Here is a 19,938-nt window from a genome sequence, read left to right as displayed (position 1 = left end):
TGCAAATATTTGCAAAATATTTTTCTGCTAAATAAAATTCTGCTATATATTTGCTATATTTCTATATTGGTCATTTTTCTCTCTTATGCGTAAATATATAAGAGAAACATAAATATTTTTAAAATTCTGTCCAAGATAAATATCATTGATCTTTCTGTGTATTTTTAGTTAGAAATAATTAGCATGTTCTTTTCCTTAGAAAGTAACTTTTCTTGTTTCTAAACTACTTTGTTTTATTATATTTGATGAATTTTATTTTTGATAAACTTACATACTAAAAATTAGAATTGAAATTTTCTACTGTGAAAGGAGATTGGTGATCCTCCATAGATAATTTTCCTATATATGTTTTAGCGGTATGAATGTAGTTTTCTTTGTAATTTTTCACCTTGAAGTTTGTTTTCTGTAAGTAACATTTTCTGCTTATGTTCAATACATGTGAAGTCTTTTTAGTATTGTAGAATTTTTCTCCTTTCGATTGGTATCACTTAAATTAAAACAGTGTCTTTCAAGTTACATTTTCTGTACTTTTCAAATACAAGACAGGCAGGCAGGCAGATAGCTGCTTTAAAGGTTGGAGTATTTGTAGTTTGATGTGAAGATTAAAGATCTTCAACCATATGGTACACGCCTATAATCCCAGTATTCAGGATGCTGAGACAGGAGGATTATTGTGAGTTTTGAGGGCTGTGTGGACTACATAGTGGGATCAATATCAGGCTAGGGTACATGGTGAGACTCTGTATCAAAAAAACAAAAAAATATATTCAGAATTATAGTCAAAATATGTAAAGGTGTGCTACAAAAAAGTTTCTAGTAGTCTTGGCTTTATAACCTGCAACCATTTTATTCTACTCTGTTTATAACTGAAGCTAGTTAAGAATTCAAATGGGTTTTATGAAACATGATAGAGAAAATAACAAATTCTACACTAATCATCATTTTTGTTTAATTGACTAAAACTAACATTTTAAGTTTCTTCTGAATAGCTTACTCTAAGGTATAACATCTAAATTTTACCTTTTGCAAAAATTAAAATCTCTATTATAAGACATTCTGAACTCTGCTTGAATTATTATCGATTGAATGCATTTGAAATTTTTCAACTTCATGTTCACATAACAATATTTAATGGTGATTCAACACTTCTGATTTTTTTCTGAAGGTTTTCTGAAGGTTTTTTGTTTTCTGAAAGGTTTTTATGTAAAGAATACATTTTGAACCGTTATTATTTAATCGACCCACACACAGAAATTCCTGTTACTAAAATGAATTTCAATTCTTCTATTGTTTGTCCCAAAGGTTGCACAATGAGTTAAAAGATGCTGTTGAAAAGCAATTAGAGGACCTTCCTTTTAGCGCAGAAATAGGAAATAATACATTTACAGATGATGAAACAGTCAGGAACCTTCAAGAACAACTGCAACTAGCCAGTCAAGTAAGTGACATGTTTTTTAAAATGCATACTTGTCATAGTTACTTTTCTCATTGCTGAGACAAATACTTGACACCCAGACTTAAAGAGGAGAGGTTTATTTAGCTCACAATTCTTAAAGGTTTCAGTCTATAATTGGCTGACTCCAAGGCAGGGTAGCTTCCCTGAGGAGAGCAATTCATGGCGGGCAGAAGACAGCAAAACCAACAAGTGAGAGTGCAGGAGAGGGCAAGCCTCTTTCTGTACCGACTTTTTTTTAATCCAGACTCCTGGAGTGAGAGTGATGCCAATCCAATCAGTGGACTGATCGTGCAATCACCCACATTTAATCACAGTACCCTTAATCCCAGCACTGAACCATGTATTGACCACAAACTCTAGATTCAGCTACATTTGGAAAATCCCTGGCTAAAAGTACATGAGGCTTTTGGGCTTTATTTAGATATAAACTATAACAGTACAGAACTTGCATCTTTTTAAAACATTTGTTCATCTTTATATGCAAATGACAACAGTAATAAAATTGTCACCACTTGATTTTCTATAATGTACAAAAGTTATAAAGCCCTATCAAAATATCTTCAGTATTACATAGTTAACAAATACTCTTTTTAATTGAATTGTAAAGTTTTTGATTTGCTTTTTCCCTGGTTTTACTGTTAAAGAAGAATCTTAAAGAAAAAATTCATCAATTGTATTTCTTCCCTGGTTTTAAATTTTAAATTTTTTGTGTGTTTTCTTCTATTTTATTCCATTTTCAAAGATTGTGGTATGATATTTCTCTAACAATATACTTCTTCTAGAAATAAACTTTGACTGTTTTTCGTGTTTCATAGTCAGTGAAATCTTTGGGAAAGTATAGTGTGTTCTAGATATCCTGATTTTCAGTGATGTAATTTTTGTGAACTTATGCATAAAAGAGTTTTTCTTTACAACTGAAGTGTGTCATATTTTGTGCAAATTTGAATCTCCAGTCTACTTTTCTTTATCTTTTTTTCTTTTGGTACTGAGACTCTAACTCAGGACCTCACATTTGCCAGGAAGCCCTCAGTCTATTTTATTTTCCTTTCCTTTCCTTTCCTTTTCTTTCTCTTTCTTTCTTTCTTTCTTTCTTTCTTTCTTTCTTTCTTTCTTTCTTCAAGTTTATTTTCTAACTGTGAGTATAGAAAAAAAATCTCTTCGTGTTTCAGTTTCTTCATTTATAAATGGAATTAGATATTCTGAGTTTCATGCCAGTTTGATTTTATGATTATCAGTTAAGAGTCATATTTACTTGGAACTTTGGTTTTAGAATTTTTTACTTGATACATTAGGTAAATCAAAGAAGATGCTGGGCACAGTGGCAAATGCCTGTAATCCCACAACAATGGGAACCAGGAAGATTGCAGGTTCAAGCCCAGCCTGAACAATTTAATGATTTAGGGATATCCTATCTCAGAATAAAAAATAAATAAAGGACTGGCATGACCCTAGGTTCAGTCCCCAGCACTGCAAAACAAAAACAAAAACAAAACCTGTATTTATCTTGTTAAGATATATTTACACTGAATTTCTTGAAATGCATTAGTGGAAGTAAATAAAAACTTAGACTTTATCATCAGATACTAAATTATGACTCAAAAAGTGTGCCGCAATGTGTAATTCTTATTCCTAAAATTTTATAAAATGTTAAAGATCTATAAAAATAATGTCAAATGTTAATTCTGCTTTTATATATATATATATTTTTATTAATTTATTCTTAATGGTCTGATAAAATGTATAAAGTTATAGTATTTATTTTTGGGTTGAAGTACCTTTTAGTGTATGAAAGCTAGATAAATCCAACTAGAGAGATAAAAGCTAAACTAAATACAACTTAAAATTGATATATTGAGAATAAAAGAAAATTCTTTTTACATTGTTCTTTATCAAAATAGAGTTGACCTTCCATTTCTATGGGTTCTATACCTGTGGATCAAACCAACAATAGACCAAAAACATGGGAGGAAAATTGCATCTGTATTAAACACATGCAAAATTTTCTCATTCCCTAAACAAATATAAAAACTATTTACTTAGCATTTATATCTAGTAGTAAGAGTAATCTACAGATGGTTTCAAGTATATGAGAGGATGCACATAGATTGTATACAAATACTTCTCCATTTTATGCAAGGGACTTGTCCACAGATTTTGATATCCTGTGGTCAGTGGTAGGGGTCCTGGATTCAGTTATCCTGTGGGTACATAGGGATCACTGTAATAATCGTAGTGTTTGACTGTCAATTCAAATACCTTCACTCATTCCACATTGATGATAAATGGGTGCTGTTGCTTCTGGGTCTTAAGGAACATACTGGTTTTTGGAAGAAGTATAAAAGGTAATGAAGTATTGTCTTCTGGTTATATTCTTTGTTTGGTTTTCATTTTACTTTCAAGCTCCTGGATCTTGGAAAACTTAGTGCCGCTCTTCCCTCATTTACATATGACAGTAAAAGTAATTTTTTATTTTATGGAGTTCTTATGATAATTAAATTAAAAGTCCTCTCAAAGTATTCAGTATAATGCTGAGCACACATGTAAAGTTAATAAATTTGTTCTATTTTTATCATAATCATCATCACCATTATTGAACAGCAAGACAATCAAGTTAACACAATTATATATGTTGTGTCGAGTAACCGTGTTGCTTTAGGAACTAATAGAAAGAGTACATTATTAAGTCCCATTAATTAGTTTTGAATATTTATTCCATTATAGTAGTGTGATTTGTAAAAATCTTTCTGGACAACAGGTTGACACTGAGAAGCTTAAAAATGTTTATAGCCTTTGACCAAGAAATGTTCATAAACTCTGACCAATTAGATAATGATATTATATAGATTCTAGGAATTTGTTCTAAGCAATTATATCAAAAAGGATAAATAAATATGCTCATACAATATTTATAATAATGAAAAATTGAAAATAATTTAACACAAAAAGTATAAAAATTAATTAAATTTTAGTTGGCCCCAAAACTAAATTCATCCAGCTTAAGAAATGATACACAGTATTAGCATAGTAATGAAGCACAGATTACTGCACACACCCACTTGCACAATCTGAGATAATCTGATTAGAATGCATTTCCAACATTTCTGAGATGATGTTGATGATGCTGGTTCTCAGAGAATCATTAAGAGAATCTTCATTTTGTAACTACTAGTGCAGGTGATTGTTTTCAGCACTCAGCTTTGGGAAGCAGTGAGATCTTTTATATATGAGGCATTTTTATGATGAGTCATTAAGAAAATAAAGTGAAGAAAGGGAATCCGCTTGCATCCTGGTAAGCAGCCATGGCTTGCACGAGCTGCGGGTGACCCAAGGAGAGAACCAGCCAGCCAGCATCTCCCAACATCTGTTCCATGTTGGAACTTAGGGCGCCAGACAACAAAGAAACCCACTCATCCCCTGGTAACCAGCCTTGGCTCAAGCAAGTGGCTGGCGACCCAGGGAGAAAACCAGCCAGATAGCGTCTCGGAGATCCATGCCATGTTGGAACTTAGGGCGCTGGGCAACAAAGACACTCTCTAGCCTCCCTCTTATGCAGCCATGGCTCCAGTGAGCAGCAGGCAACCCAGGGAGAGAACAAGGCAGGCAGTATCTCCCGAGATCTGCTCCATGTTGGAACTTAGGGTGCTGGGCAACAAAATAACCCTCTTGCCTCTCTGGTAGGGAGCTGTGAGCCTACTGGCGCGCAGGCTGAGAATCAAACATCCCATCCCTACCTCCATTAGCAAATGGGAGCCAGAGGTGTGAGCATTTCTTGGGAGGATGACCATGTGCAATATAGCAAATAAGAGGGATTTTCTCCTACTATCTCTTTGAAGGCAAATATTGTTATCACTGTTTTGCTTTGTTTTGATTAATTGCATTGCTCTATTCAATAGTTGGTTTTGATAGGTTTTATGATGTTCTGTATTGGTTTGATTTTGCTATACCTGATTGAAAGGACAACTATTGTGAAGATAACAAGATATACTGTGGTACCTATTACTGTTATCCTGGTCACCTGCTGTGACGTTCTGTATCAATTTCATTGTATTGTCTTGTTCTGTTATATTTTACTACCTCCAAAATAATAAAATTTCGTGTATAAAAAAATAAAGTAAAATAAAAACTAATTCTTAAGGAAAATGAAGTCATAAGAAAATGAAATGAATTATTCAACCAGGAATTAGTGATCTAATCCAAGTCTTCAGGCAGCAGATATTGTGTTTGTCTACAAATTTCTATACTATGTAAGTTTTAGGCAAAATTAATCATTGTGTTAGAAGACAAGATAATGATTGTTTGGGGGCAGATTATTGTAACTGGAAGAGGTCACAAGAAGAGCATCTGCCTTCCAGGCGATAATGGTCGCTCTTGAACTGTGTGCTGGTTGCAATGAATGTATTTACTTTATAAAACTTCATGATCTGTGTGTTTTCTGAATGCCTGTTATATTTCAGTAAATATTTCATAGAAATGTATAAACTTATAATGTTCTAAGTATGTGCTCATCGTGTTCTTAAAATGAGTATCTTCATTACAGTAAACTCAAAGGTTGGCTTACTCTTTGACATGGGATTTGAAAGCTTAGGTTTTAGACCCAAAAAGATGAAGATTTCTCTCTGATTCAGTTAGCAGTTTGTTGAGGAACTCTAGACAAGCTTCCTGGAGCTTAGTCTCCACTTCTTTAGACAGTAAGAGTTTCTGTTTCTTAGGTTTACATTTCACAGCAGTTTTGATTTCAGGGCCCCTCTTTAGGATGCTTGAAAGTTATGTAGAACCCTAAAGAACTTTCTATTTTTGTGGGTTATATCTATCAATATTTTTGTATTATAAATTAAAACACAATAGGAGCATAAAGTACACGTTCTGTTAGCCTGAGAATAGTAACATCACATAAAATTTGGAAAATTCTACTATGTGAGAATGAGAATGAAAAAAGCAAATAGTGTTTTCATATTATTATAAAAATAATTGTGACCTCAAGATCACCTCACAAGATCTTGGGAACTGTAAGGCTTACCATCCACACTTTGATAATGCTGTGTTGAAAAAATAGATAAGGATTTGAAAAAACTCTCATTGTAAAATATCAGGTAAGGGCCAGGGATATAGCTCAGTGGTGCAGCACCTGCCTGACAAGTGCAAGGTTATGAGTTCGATTCCTGGTACCAAAAAAACTCAAATAAACAAAACCCAGGTAAAAATAGTACAATATAAACATACATTATGTTATTTGTATTTCTTATAAGTAAATAGTTTCTACCCCAATTTACATTTATAAACAGAATCAACATTTATAAAAATGAACATATCTATACATCAGCAATATTTATTATCAGATGTTAAAATTATAAGTGATTGTTACTTTCAATGTTTTTCTCGTTTTCCACAAAAAAACACTAACTACTTTAACAGTCAGGAAAAAAATACAATACTTTTCCTGTGAAAATTTTCTTCTTCAGTAATTTCCAAAGCTTATACTTGTAGAATAGTACAAGTAAATTCTCTAATAAGACTTTTAACTTTTTTAACTTTTTCTCTGAAATCTGTGTAAAAAGAGAATTGTAAAATGAGAAAATTTTTATGTTTAAGTTTATGCTTCAAATTATTATTAAATCAATTTTAAATCACCAAAATATTGCAACTATAATACAGTTTTATGCTGTCTAAAAACATTTCCATCAAAAAGTAGCTGCATGCACAGTGGCGAACCCATAGTATTGAATTGTATTACCTAGTGAGGATGTAGCCACATTAGTCTTTGTTAGAGGCACTCTATGGTGTTCACATTGCAGTAAAACTGCTCAGCAGAGCATATCACAGGACATATACATTCCTGTCATTAAACAGTGCATGACTGTACCATCTTTATCTTTATTTTATTTTATGACTGTATAAGAACTCATTTGTAAAAAACAATGCATTTGCCCTATTCAGTAAGTAACCTGTTAATTTGTGTTGCTATGTTTTTGTTTGGTAGGAAAAGACTCAGGCTGTGGAACTCTGGCAGAATGTTTCTGAGGAGTTAAACAGACTACAGAAACTTTACCAGGAACATATGACTGAAGCCCAGATTCATGTATTTGAAAGTCAAAAACAAAAGGTAATTGTAGACATTTTAAAAATTATAAATATAAGTAGGTAATCTTGGAGTTCATGATTTTCTTGTATATCAGTAAAAAAATTGCAAGCTCAACATGGTGACATGCATACCTGTAATCCCAGCACTTGGAGGGTTGAGTCAGGAAGATCATTGCAAGTTCGAGATCAATCTGATTTGCATAGTGAGACCCTGTCTCAGAAAGATGGGGGGGAAAAAAGAAAAGAAATTGCATTCTGAACAAAATGCTTTGGAGAGATACTTCTCTTTTTTTTTTTTTTTTTTTTTTTTTTTTTGCATGTATTTGCACTAAATGCATTTTACAGCCATCTTAGGGAGGCTTGTTTCTTTTTTTCTTATCCCCTTCCCTTTTCTCTTTCTCCTTCCTCCTCTAAGTCCCCTTCCTCCTTTTCCATTCTTGGATATTACTAATCTTAGTTCATGTCTATGGCATAGGGTGTCCACATTTATTGAGGTCATTAGGATCTTGCACATAGGATGATACGTGCACTGTATCTGTTTCCCCATTCCTTCCCTCCAGGCCATTGTCCTTGGTCCCCAGAACCCTTTGCTATCTGCAAGAAATCCATTCCATCTCCTTCAATCTTTTCTTTATTTTGTTTTGTTTTGGTTTTTTATTGAGGGGATGAACTTTGGAGATTTTGTTTGTTTGCTTTTGTTTTGTTTTGTTGTACTGGAAATTGGACCCAGGGCCTTCACACTGAGCTACATTTACATCCTTTCATTATTTTATTTTCATATAGTAATTTTTATGTTGCTGCATTGCCCCAGCTGGGCTGGAACCTTGAACTCCCCTCCTCTACTTCTTGTGCTGGGATCACAGGCCCAGGTTACTGCGCTGGGTTCACCAGCCCTTTTATTTTTATTTTGGGAGTTTCACTGAGTTTCCCAGTTTGGTTTTGAACCTGTCATCCCCTGCCTCAACCTGCTGTACTGTGTTTTTTTATGTTAGTAATTAGATCTCTGATACCGAGAAATCTCGGTACTGAGAAACTGGTAAGATAATTAAACCAAGTACACACTTGATTTTATAATGTGACAAACAGTGAAAGCAGTATCTAGGTCTACAAAGCAGATATAAAATTACTTTGTATAAATGGACCTCCATAGCTTTCCTTTGCTTAATTTCCTACTTGTTTCAAAAAAAAAAAAAAATTACTGGGTAATGTGCTGGTGAGGAGACTTGTTCAAAGATGGTGACCACCATGTAAAATGAAAATATTTACACTGTTAAATGTGACCTATTACTAAAATTTTCTCCTATAAATTAACCAGTAAAATTTAAAAATAGGAACAGATCTTAGCTGTTTTGAAAGTTTTTTCTATTCAAAGAAGTAGAGAGCTGAGGATATAGCCCAGCAGCATAAGTGCCTGCCTGGCAAGTGCGAGGTTGTGACTTTGATCCCCAGTACAAAAAAAAAGAAGAAGAAAAAGTAGATATTTTACAGTCTTTCAAAGTAGATACCTAACATTTGTTTTAAACCTCTGTTAACAAGAACTTACTACTTCATAACACCATCCATTGCATTGGAAAATCTGCCGCCTTTTTTCTTCTGTTGGTTCTTTTACTATTAAGTACATTGAGTATTGAAGGAAAATCCCAGTTCCTATTCCTTTTCTATGACCCTTGAGAAATAGCTACTTAAACATATTGGATATCATAACTCTCTATAATTCATTTATAGGTTTTTAAAATTCTAGTTCATGAGTATTTCTATTATTACCATTATAGTTGGGCTGAAGAAGTCATAATAATATATGGATGATTTTTTATACATGCTCTGTTTTGAAATAATCACATGTAATTTGTTCCAGAGAACCTTTCCCTCTGAAATCCAAAAACCATTTTTAATAAAAATAAATTCTTCCAGACTGTCTAGTTATTTAGGTCAATCACTTAAGCCCAAAAGGTATCTTTTTCACCTGAATTGCAGTTAGATTTTTTTTATAGGTAACTTTATAAGTACCATTTCATCTTTCCTTTCCTAGTTGTGTATTAATCTTTAAATCTGTCATCCAACATGTTAATAGTCTTTCTCAGCTTTGTATTATCTGTAAAAATAATGTATAATAGAATCATAACCATTAATAAAACAATTATAAACTTGCAGGGTACGAAAAACTTGAAATAGGGTTGGACAACAACTCTTTTGCCATGATTTACTTTGTAAGTTTGAAATAGGTTTGAATGTGGACAAGCTATCTCTAGCATTTGGAATTTCTAATCACTTATAATGTTTTGTAATATGTCTTTGAGTTTTAAAGTAGTATTTGCTAACAGATTTATTTAAATGTTGCTTCCTTAATTTTTTTCATTTTTTAAAGAGAAAAAAGAAAAACGAGAAAAACCAAGAAGCAAGCAAACCAAAAACCAACACAAAAGCAAAATGACAACAACAAAAAAATAGTAGCTATATAGGTTTTCAAAATAATATGATAGGAAATTAACAGTGGTTGTTATACTGCATATTGTTGCTCAGATTACCAGATACAGGAATAAACCAAAACATTAAAAAGGAACAAAATATTGGATTTCAAAAACAAGATAAGGGGCTGGGGATTTAGCTCAGCGGCATAAGTGCTTTCCTTGTAAGCAGGCAGTTGTGAGTTCAATCCCTGGTACCAATAAAAAAGAAAAAGACAAAAAAAAAAAAACCAAGATAAAAGGAAATCCCCCATAATACGTATTGTCATCCTCCAAATAGATGTTAGACTACCAGCTTTAGGCCTGCAAATTCAATCAAACAATACAAGCATTAAGTTATTTTTTTTGTTTACTTCAGTCACTGTTACCTCAATCTGAGTTCCTCCAAATTAGCCAGTTGCTTATGGTGGGGGTGCTCTTCTTGTCTCCCAGTCCTCGCACCAACTGACTCACAGGAAGGCATGATTTGGCTTCTTGATTCTCTTCCCATTCCCCATAGCCACCCCTGGCTCACTGGTTCAATTTTTAATCGTTTAAAGTATTTCTTACTTCTTTAACTACTGTTTCACACAATAATAGAAGAAATACTGATTTTGTCTATACTTACACATGATGGTTTTAAACTTAATTTTACTTCTGCTTTAAATATGTGTTATAAGGTGTTATTTACATACTTTCTATACCTTCCCACTAGGATCAGCTGAACAGCTTTCAACAGTTGGCCAAGAAACTTCATGTTACTAATGAGAACATAGAAATGGTAAGTGAAAATAACCATTTACTATATTTATTTATATACATTTGAAATTGTCACTTAGCAATCATTTATTATGCTAATTTAAATCAAGAAAAATTTGTACAAAATTAAAATGAGTAGAGAGTAGTTTTTTTACATTACTGTGACATAATTGATAGTACCCCTTGGAGATCTAATTAACATTTTTCTGAAATATAGCCTAATTTGAAAGTCCTCTTATAGTTCTTGGTAAGATCTCTTGAGAATAATGTGTACCTTGAAATCCTCATCATAGAGCAGATACGTTATTCTTTATTGTCTTAGTTACTTTTCTCTCGTTGCTGAGACAAAAATACCCGATATCCAAAGTTAAAGTGGAAAACATTTATTAAGCTCACAGTTTGTGGAGATTTAGTCCATAATAAGCTGGCTTCAAGGCAACTCCAAGGCAGGATGGCATTGCAAAAGAGAAACAATTGATGGCAGGCAGAAGGTAGCAAAACAATCAAAAGAGAAGGAAAGCCTCCTTCCGTGCCTCATTTTGTATCCAGATACTGGGATTAGGCCAGCACCAAAGCTATCAGCCACCTGATTTAATGATTACCCACCTTAGTTCCTAGCACCATTTATCCTAGCATCATTTATACATTCTAGATTTAGCCACCTCTGAAAAATCCCCACCTATAACTGCAGGAAGCATTGGGGACACCTAAACACAAGCCATAACATTTATATTTAATCAGCACACATGCAGGTATATAAGAATAACATAAATCTTTTGTCAAATGAATAAATTGGTTATTTTCTAAAAATACAATTAGGAAATGTAGAACCTAATGCTAAATCTATGTACTAAAACAAATTTAATTAGTCATCTCAAGGCCTTTTATTCTCATTTCCCTTAGCTTTTTGGCATTTTATTTTTACTCACTATTGAGTAATAAAATTGTGATGCCCCAGATAATCCCTCTTTCTTCTTTCCTTTATTCTAGTTCAGCAGTCTCCTTATTCTTATTAGTACCTAATATATATGTTTTCATTGAACAATAGAGTGTCATCAAAAGTTAGATACCCAATTCTATTGTAACACAAAATTTTTCCAGCTTAATATATGTAAAAAAAAATTATTAAATGTCTTTCTGGTACTTACATTAACTTTGGAATTTCTAATCACTTTTATGGTAGTATACTTCTTAGACCTTTATAATACTATTAAATTGCTCTAGAATGAAATATTAATGAGTTCTAGATTAAATAACCTATTTTTAATATTCCTACATGCAATGAATACTTCAGTCTAATAAATATTCCTTTAAAAGTAAAACTTTTCAAAAATCACAGGGAAATAAAACCTCAGAGAGTTTATTATCCCCAGGCCCAACATTTTAGGTGACACCAAAGTAGGTTTAAGAAAAGTATATTAAACAGTAACACAGTGCCCTAAGAAACTGAAATTCATTAATAAAAGTATATATAGACAAATCATAATACTGTGTTACTATACTGGCGTTAAATAAGTCACTCTTAATTGTAATATAAAAACTAAAAGGCAAAAGTGCTTGAAATGACTATAAGAAATATATTAGAAGATACATAGCATGAGTAAACATGAGTTGTATCAATAATAAAAAGTGTGAGAAAGAAAAACAGTTTTATATAAAATTGAAATTACTTATCAGTTTAAAATACACTGTTACAACTCCAGATGTTTTGTATATGCCAAAGAGTCCCCCCAGAATGAGAAGTTACACATAAAGAAAAAAAAGGGAATTAAAACATGTCTCTAGAATATAGCAAATAAAAAAAAGAATACAACAAGAAAGGAAAAACAGACAAAAGAACTACAAAGAAACTACCAGCAAACAACTAACAAAACGATGATACTAAATCCGTCCCTACCAACAATTACTTTAAATGTAAATGGATTAAACTTCCCAATCTGAAGGTTTAGAGTGACTCAATGGATTAAAAAACAAGGAGGAAGATGGCAAAATGGTAGTAACTTTCGTTCCACTCAATTTTTCAGAAGAATGAATAATCCTAAGAAAGGAGAAATTTCATTTAGAGAAAACAACCAAGTGTCCTGAAGACACTTGAAAACTAAATTGACAACTTTACATTCAGAAAACCAATTTTAAGAGTTATTGAAATGCAAGAGGACTTGAAATTCAGATTAATTAGTGAAAAGATTATTTGTTAAATAATACCAAAAATTTTGCCAAATCTTTTCTTTTTTCTTTTCTTTGGGGGTGTGGGGTTTGAACTCGAAACCTCGCACTTGCCAGGCAAGCACTTATGCAACTGAGCTAAATCCCCAGGCCCTCCCAAATCTTAACAATACAATGTTTATACATGTGTGTCTGGTTCATTTCACTTATGAGTATTGTTCTAGTTGCCTCCATTTACCTATAGAAGTCCCCAATTTACCCTTCTTTATGGCAAAGTAGTATCCCATTGTATAAAAATACATCTTTTTTAAAAAGAGAATTTTTTAAAAGCCAATAAAACTAATGTACATCTCTTTTTATCCATTCCTTGGGGTTGATGGACATTTGGATCATTTCCAAGATTTAGCTATTATAAATTGTGCTGCTCTAAATATGGGTGTACATATATTACTGTGGTACAGTGTTTTTAATTCTTCTGGAAAGATACCCAGAAAGGGAATAGCTGAATCAGATGAGACCTATAGTCCTAGGTGTTTGAGAAATTCCACAGTGATTGCACTCAGTCTGTACTCCCACCAACACTATAGCCCCTCCAGCATTTGTTATTGGTTAATTTCCTGATAATAGCCATTTTTTCTGGTGTGAGGTAAAATATTAGTGTTGTTTTAATTTGCATCTCTCAAATGACCAGTGATATTGAACATTTTTTTCATATATTTATTTGCTGTTTGTATTTCTTCATGTGAGAAGTGTGCATTCATCTCAGATGCCCATTTTTGGATTGAGTCTTTAAATTTGGGAGGTCTGATTTTATGTATGTATTTATTTATTTATTTTAGCATTTTCTGTGTTTTTGATAGGAATTCTGTGTCTGACGAACAGCTGGCTAACATTTTTTTTCCAGTATTGTGGATTGTCTCTTCATTCTGTTGGTGGTTTCTCTTGCTGTGCAAAAGCTTTTTTATAAAATGAGATCTCAATTGTTCATTCTTTCTGAAATTCCTGTGCAGTCAGGATTTCATTCATGAAATCATGCTTATATCAGTGTCTTCAAGAGTTTTATCTACTCTATCTTCCAACAGATTTAATGTTTTATTTTAATATTTATATCTTTAATCCACTTTGAATTTAGCACATAATGAAAGATATGGGTCCAATTTTAATCTTCAGCATGTGTAGAACCAGTTTTTTCAGCACCACTAATTAGAGTCTGTTTTTCTTCCAGTGAATGTGTTTGGCTCCTATGTCAAAGATAAAGTGGCTTAAGGTGTCTGGGGCTGTTTCTGTGTCTTCTAATCTGTTCCATTGACCTTCAGGTCTGGTTTTTTTGTTGTTTTTTTCTTTTTTGTTGTTGTTGTTTTGTTTTTTGTTTTTTTTTTTGTAAGTACCATGCTGTTTTTATCACAATAACTTTATAGTAAAATTCCACATCAAGATTGTCCCCTGGATTTGCCTTTGGTGAACTGGTTATCTCGGCTTGCGTCTTATTTAAGTGTCTTTTCATTTTCTCTACTTTTTTTAGTTTAATTTCTGGGCAATGCTTGTCCGTTGCCTTGGGGGTGTTCCTTTATTTTAGTATGTAGAAACCTTAGGAAATGACTACTTCTCTGAGGTATCTTCCAGGTGTGGCTGGTTTTTGGGTTTTGAGTCTGTTGCAGGATTCTACCTATTCAGTTTGTTGGGGATGAGAAATTGCTGCCTATTTGGCCCAGTCCCTGGTTCTTTGGCAGTGTGCAACAGTATTTTCTATAACCCTTAATCAAGCTGAGTCTTGGAATACCAGGAAGAACATTTGTTTAGAACAGTTGTCACTACATAGCCTAGAAAATGACAAACTGAGCTAACCATTAATTTGCCACTTTTAGCCATATGAACTGATTTGTGGTTACATACCAAAATCTGAAACAAACTAGGAAATTATATGAAGTATACAAGTCCTTAATATGTCAATTTTTCCCCCAGGGGCTAAAATTTGAAATGGATTAGGAGAAAATAGAGATGTGGGAGAAGAGAAAGAGATTAGAAGTAAGGCTGGAGAACAAAGGGCGAGCATGCTAACTTTGGTAAACTGGAGCAGAAGACTGCAGGAAAACAGAGAGGGAAGAGATTTTGAAAAAAGAACAAAACAGAGCCACACTACACAGAGGCTACAAACCACATTCACACTCATCCAAAAACAAGAATAACAATGAAGGAGAAAAGAAAATGAGAGCAAAATCACTACCACAACCACAAAAAAACAAGAGCAAGAGGAAAACAAAAACAAAAAAGTCCATTTCCAAGTCTGTCTGTGCTGTAACTGGAGGACTACATGTGCACAAGATCCCTGTTGATTTATCCCAGCAAGCCAGAAGTAGCTTTTTGGCAGAAAATAGATAATCTCAGTGAGTCTACACTTTCTTGCCCAAAGCAGACACATTCAGCCTGCAGCCATCAGTACACCTTCGTTAGGCTGAGCCCAGATGGTAGCTGCTAGATGGAGTGGGCAGCAGTTCTGAGGTCTGATCTCAACCATCTCCATCTCATCTCCGGGGTGGCTCCCGGCCAATCACTGTCTCATGGGACTATTGAGCCCTCAGCACTCACTGCTAGTTAGTGCAGTCTTCATGCCAGCTGCTCCACTCCACTGTCCAAGACCTGTAGGGTCACCAGCCATCACCATCACCATGTGAATGGAAGTGTGAGTCCTGTCTCAGGGAGAAGGTGCTGCCAGCTACCTCCTCCTTCTTCACCAAAGTTTCTCTCTTCACCCTCTCTGTGTGCATCAATTCACGCTTGAGATTCTTCCTGGGTCCAGGAGATCCACTTCTCTCCTCATCTTCCTAACATTGCTATATTCTAGTATTCGAACAGTGACTCTGAGAGGCTGTTTATCTGCTGCTTATCACTCTGACATCTTCTGTCAGTTCCCTCAGAGCTAAAATTACAGAAAAAGTTCAGAACAACATAAAGGATATGTTGAAAGAACTGATCCTTTGTTGTAGGATAAATAAGTTTATAAATCACTAGGGAAATTAGCCAAATAAAAGAGAACCACCAAATCCATAAAACCAGATACAACAGGGACATCTGACAAGATACCTGAAATCCAGAGGATTATTAGATACTATTTGAAAAATGTATATGTATTCCAATAAGTTGGAGAATATACTAGAAATAGTTATATCCTTAGACACAAATTATCTACCAAAATACAACCAAGAGGATATTAAAAAATTTAAACAGATCTATGACAAGCAGTAAGATTGAACCAGTAAGAAAAAGTCTTCCAACAAACAAAAGCCCAGAACTGGGTGGACTTAGTACTGAATAATACTTAGATCTTAGGAGAAGAACTACTGGCAGTGCTCTTCAAACTATTCTATGAAATAGAAAGGAAAGGATTGTTTCCAAAATTCATTCTACAAAGAAAGTATCACCCTTATGCCAAAACCAGATAAAGACTCAATGACAAAAAGAAATTATAGACTGGTATTTTTAAACACACATGCAAAAATGCTCAGTAATAAATTCTTGCAAACAGAATTCAGCAAAACAGCAAAAAGGTCATACACTGTGGTCAAGTGGGCTTTATCATAGGAATGCAAAGATGGTTAAACATGTAAATCAATGAATGTAATACACACCTAAGTAGAACAAAGAGAAAAAAATCCCACAGAATCTCAATAGAGGTAGAAGAAGGCTTGAACAAAACTCAACATCCCTTTATAATAAAAATCTTGAATAGAAACCAGATATGAAGAATCTTTCTTCAATATAACAGCTGTATATGACAGACACACAGCCAACATCTTAATGAATGAAGAAAATCTAAAAAACATTACTTTTAAAATAAAGAACAAATTGTCCATTCTTACCACTCCTGTTCAATGTAGTTCTTGAAATTGTAGCCAGAAGAAATAGTAATTAGGAAAGAAATAAAAAGGATATATAGGAAAGAAAACATTACAAGTTGGAAAGCCATCCCTTGTTCATTGATCAAAGAATTAATATTATTAAATGTTTATATTACTGACAGTAATAAACAGATTCACTTCAATCCAATGTCTAAATACCATTCTTTTGCAGGGCTAGGAAAAAAAAAAAAAACCCTAAAACATGTAAAAGAACCAGAAGAGCCAAAGCAATCCTGAACTGAAAGAGCAGTGCTATAGGCATCATAGTATCCTATTTTAAAATAATACTGGAACCCAATCTATAGCAATTAAAACAGGATAGTACTGGTCCAGACATACAAAACAGTGTCATAGATCAAAGGATGCAGAAACAAACCCATATAACTACAAACCCATATCTGATTGCTGTCAAAATGATCACAAACAAATGCTAAAGAAAAGACAGCCTCTTTAACAAATGACCCTGGGAGACTACATATCCATTTGGCAAAGATTGAAACTATATCCATATCTCTTTTGCTGTACTAAAATCAGTTCAAAATAGGTCAGAGATCTAGATATAAAACCTGAAACTGAAAATGCTTGAGAAAAATAAAAGGGAAACATACACATATATAAAGGGAAAAAAAATCCCATGATCATGTCACAGGACAGGCAAATACTTACTGAGTAAGACTCCAGTAACACAGGATGTTCTAGCAAGACTCAGCAGATGGAAGTACATCAAATTAAACAAGTTCTGTACAGCAAAAAATGAAGAGACAGTCTGCCAAATGGGAGACAATCATTGCCAGCCAGTCTTCTGACAGAGGATTGATAGCTAGGATATACAAAGAATTTTTAAAAGTTTAACACCCTAAAAATGAATAGCTCAGTCAATAAGTAGGAAAAAGAATTGTGCAAATGGCCAATAAGTATATGAAAAAAAATATTCAACACATGTAATCAGTAGATAAATGCAAATCAAAATTTTAGAGATTCTATCTCACTCCAGTCAGAATTGCTCATTTGTGATATAAAAAATGATGCTGGCACAAATCCAAGAAGAAAAATGAACATCTTTTACATTGTTTGCAGAAATGTAAACTATTATGACCACTATAGAAATTGATATGGAACTTGCTCAAAAGCCTAAAACTATTGATACCTTTTGATCCAGGTGCACTACTCCTCATTATATTCCTGAAAGAAATAATGGCACATACTATAGTGATGCCCATGTTTACTGCACCACGGTTCACAATAGATAAGCTATAGAAATAGCCTAGGCTTCTGTCAACAGAGGAATTAATAAAGAAAATATGATACAATAATAAAGAAAATATGAAATGAAATCTTGTCATTAACAAGAAAATGAATGGAATTGGAGACCAGTTCCATGTTAAGTGAAATATGTGACTCAGAGGGTCAAATACTATGTGTTTCTCTCATATGTGGAATTGAAAAAAAAAAAAAGAAAAAACAGAAGGAGAGGTGATAGGAAATTAAATTATGAAATGAGGAAATCAATTTGAGGCAGGGAAGAAGAGAGAAAGATGGGGTACTAGGGAGTAAAATAATCAAGTTATGTTATTGTATGGACCAGTATGCAAAAATAAAACCTATTCTGTATAACTAATATGCATGAGTAAACTTAACAAACAAACAAAAGATCCAGTCATACATCTACAAATAATTCACTTTCGAGTTAAGGATACCCATATGCCAAAAAAAGAAGCTTTTCTTCAAGTACTATAGTTAGTCCATTTTTAAATTAATTTTTTAATATTATTAAGTTACACAAATTCCTTAAAAAAGCCATACACCCCCATGCACTGCTGACCAGCATCAGGAAATCTTGCTGTAACTGTGGGAATTTGAAGAAGCCTGCCTCACCACATCACCTCACCAGGAAATTAGGTCGGGAGAAACCCAGGTGCGTGGCCCATTCCTCTGCACTGCAGACAAGCAGCCAATATGAGAAGCACCTGGGATCCCACAATCTGCTCATCCAAGGAACTCAGGAAAATCTCAGGATAAAGATCAAAAGGCAATCTCAGACCTTTAACCCATACAGAACAAGACCAGGAGACATAGACATAGAAGAAAATGGGAGTCACACACCTGAAATTTCTGAAATTATAGCAACTGAAGTCAAGAAACAACTTCATGAGGCTGTAAAAATAATCAGATCAGAAATAATATCTCGGGTAAAATAAGAAATGAAAACCATAGTGAAAGAATTGTTGAGTATATCTAAAGAAAACATATTTTTAAAAAAGAGGAGCATAGAAAAATGATAGAAATCTTGAATGAACAATATAAGAAAAAATTAGAGTGCATGAAAAAGATTCAAAGAGATATCAAGGAAATTAAAAGCTCCATTGAAAGCTGGTAGAGCGTCTTGAACAAGGCTGAAGACAGACTTTCAAACCTTGAAGACAGGATTGCAGCTAGTGGTTGTGAGAGGAAAGCACTCTTAAAAATAATACAAAACCAGGAAATAACATTTTAATAGCTGCAAGATGAGGCAAAGAAAAAAAATTTAAGAGTGATAGGTGGTCAGTGAAAAAGCAACAATCAATAAAAATCACACAAAAAGACTACTTACAGAAGTAATAGCAGAAAACTTCCCAAGTATGGGAAAAGGACATGACATACAGATAAGTGAGGCATATAGGACTCCAACTAACCATAACCAAAATAGATTTACACCCAGAAAATCAAGATCCCAGAAAATCAGCACTAGAACAGAATATTAACAGCTGTTAGAGAAAAGAAACAGATCACCTATGGGAAAAAACCCATCAGAATCAGGACAGACTTCGTAACATAAACCATCAAGTCAAGAACTTGGAGTGAAGTGTTTCAAATCCTGAAAGAAAACAATTTCCAACCCAGATTGATGTACCCTGAAAAACTATCTTTCAAAATTGATGGATAAATAAGATATTTCCATAATAAAGAACACCTGAAGAAATTCTTGACCATGAAACCAACCCTACAAAGATTTTCTGAAGGATATTCTAGAAAGAGATAAATATGGCCACAGTTCCAAGAACAGCAACAGAAAGAAATCATCAAGCAGGACAAGCAGTTAAATAGAAGAGAAAAGTAGGGAACCAAGAAGAGTAAAATAACATGACAAAGACAAGCCAGT

At 33.6% G+C, this 19,938-nt stretch overlaps 1 protein-coding gene across 5 annotated transcripts in view; it reads left to right on the top strand.

Annotated features, from left to right (window-relative positions):
• Positions 1-19,938, top strand: part of Sclt1 (sodium channel and clathrin linker 1) — a 183,094-nt gene that overhangs the window by 40,917 nt on the left and 122,239 nt on the right. For 4 of the 5 annotated variants that reach the window (XR_010051460.1, XM_013140782.3, XM_013140781.3 and 1 more), the window contains exons 6-8: positions 1,303-1,438; positions 7,434-7,556; positions 10,694-10,759. Coding sequence is in view for 4 of the 5 variants with exons in the window: in XM_013140782.3 (XP_012996236.1) it covers positions 1,303-1,438; positions 7,434-7,556; positions 10,694-10,759 (325 nt within the window). In the remaining variant the exon portion in view is untranslated. The remainder of the gene's footprint in view (positions 1-1,302; positions 1,439-7,433; positions 7,557-10,693; positions 10,760-19,938) is intronic. The other variant, XM_063260768.1, reaches the window with a different exon arrangement.

The sequence above is a fragment of the Cavia porcellus genome, unplaced genomic scaffold (assembly GCF_034190915.1).
Source record: "Cavia porcellus strain 051 isolate PalLab524CR breed Dunkin Hartley unplaced genomic scaffold, mCavPor4.1 scaffold_14, whole genome shotgun sequence".
Classification (NCBI taxonomy): domain Eukaryota; kingdom Metazoa; phylum Chordata; class Mammalia; order Rodentia; family Caviidae; genus Cavia; species Cavia porcellus.
The sequence above is the reverse complement of the archived record's forward strand: the minus strand, read 5'-3'. Positions and strand labels throughout refer to the sequence as shown.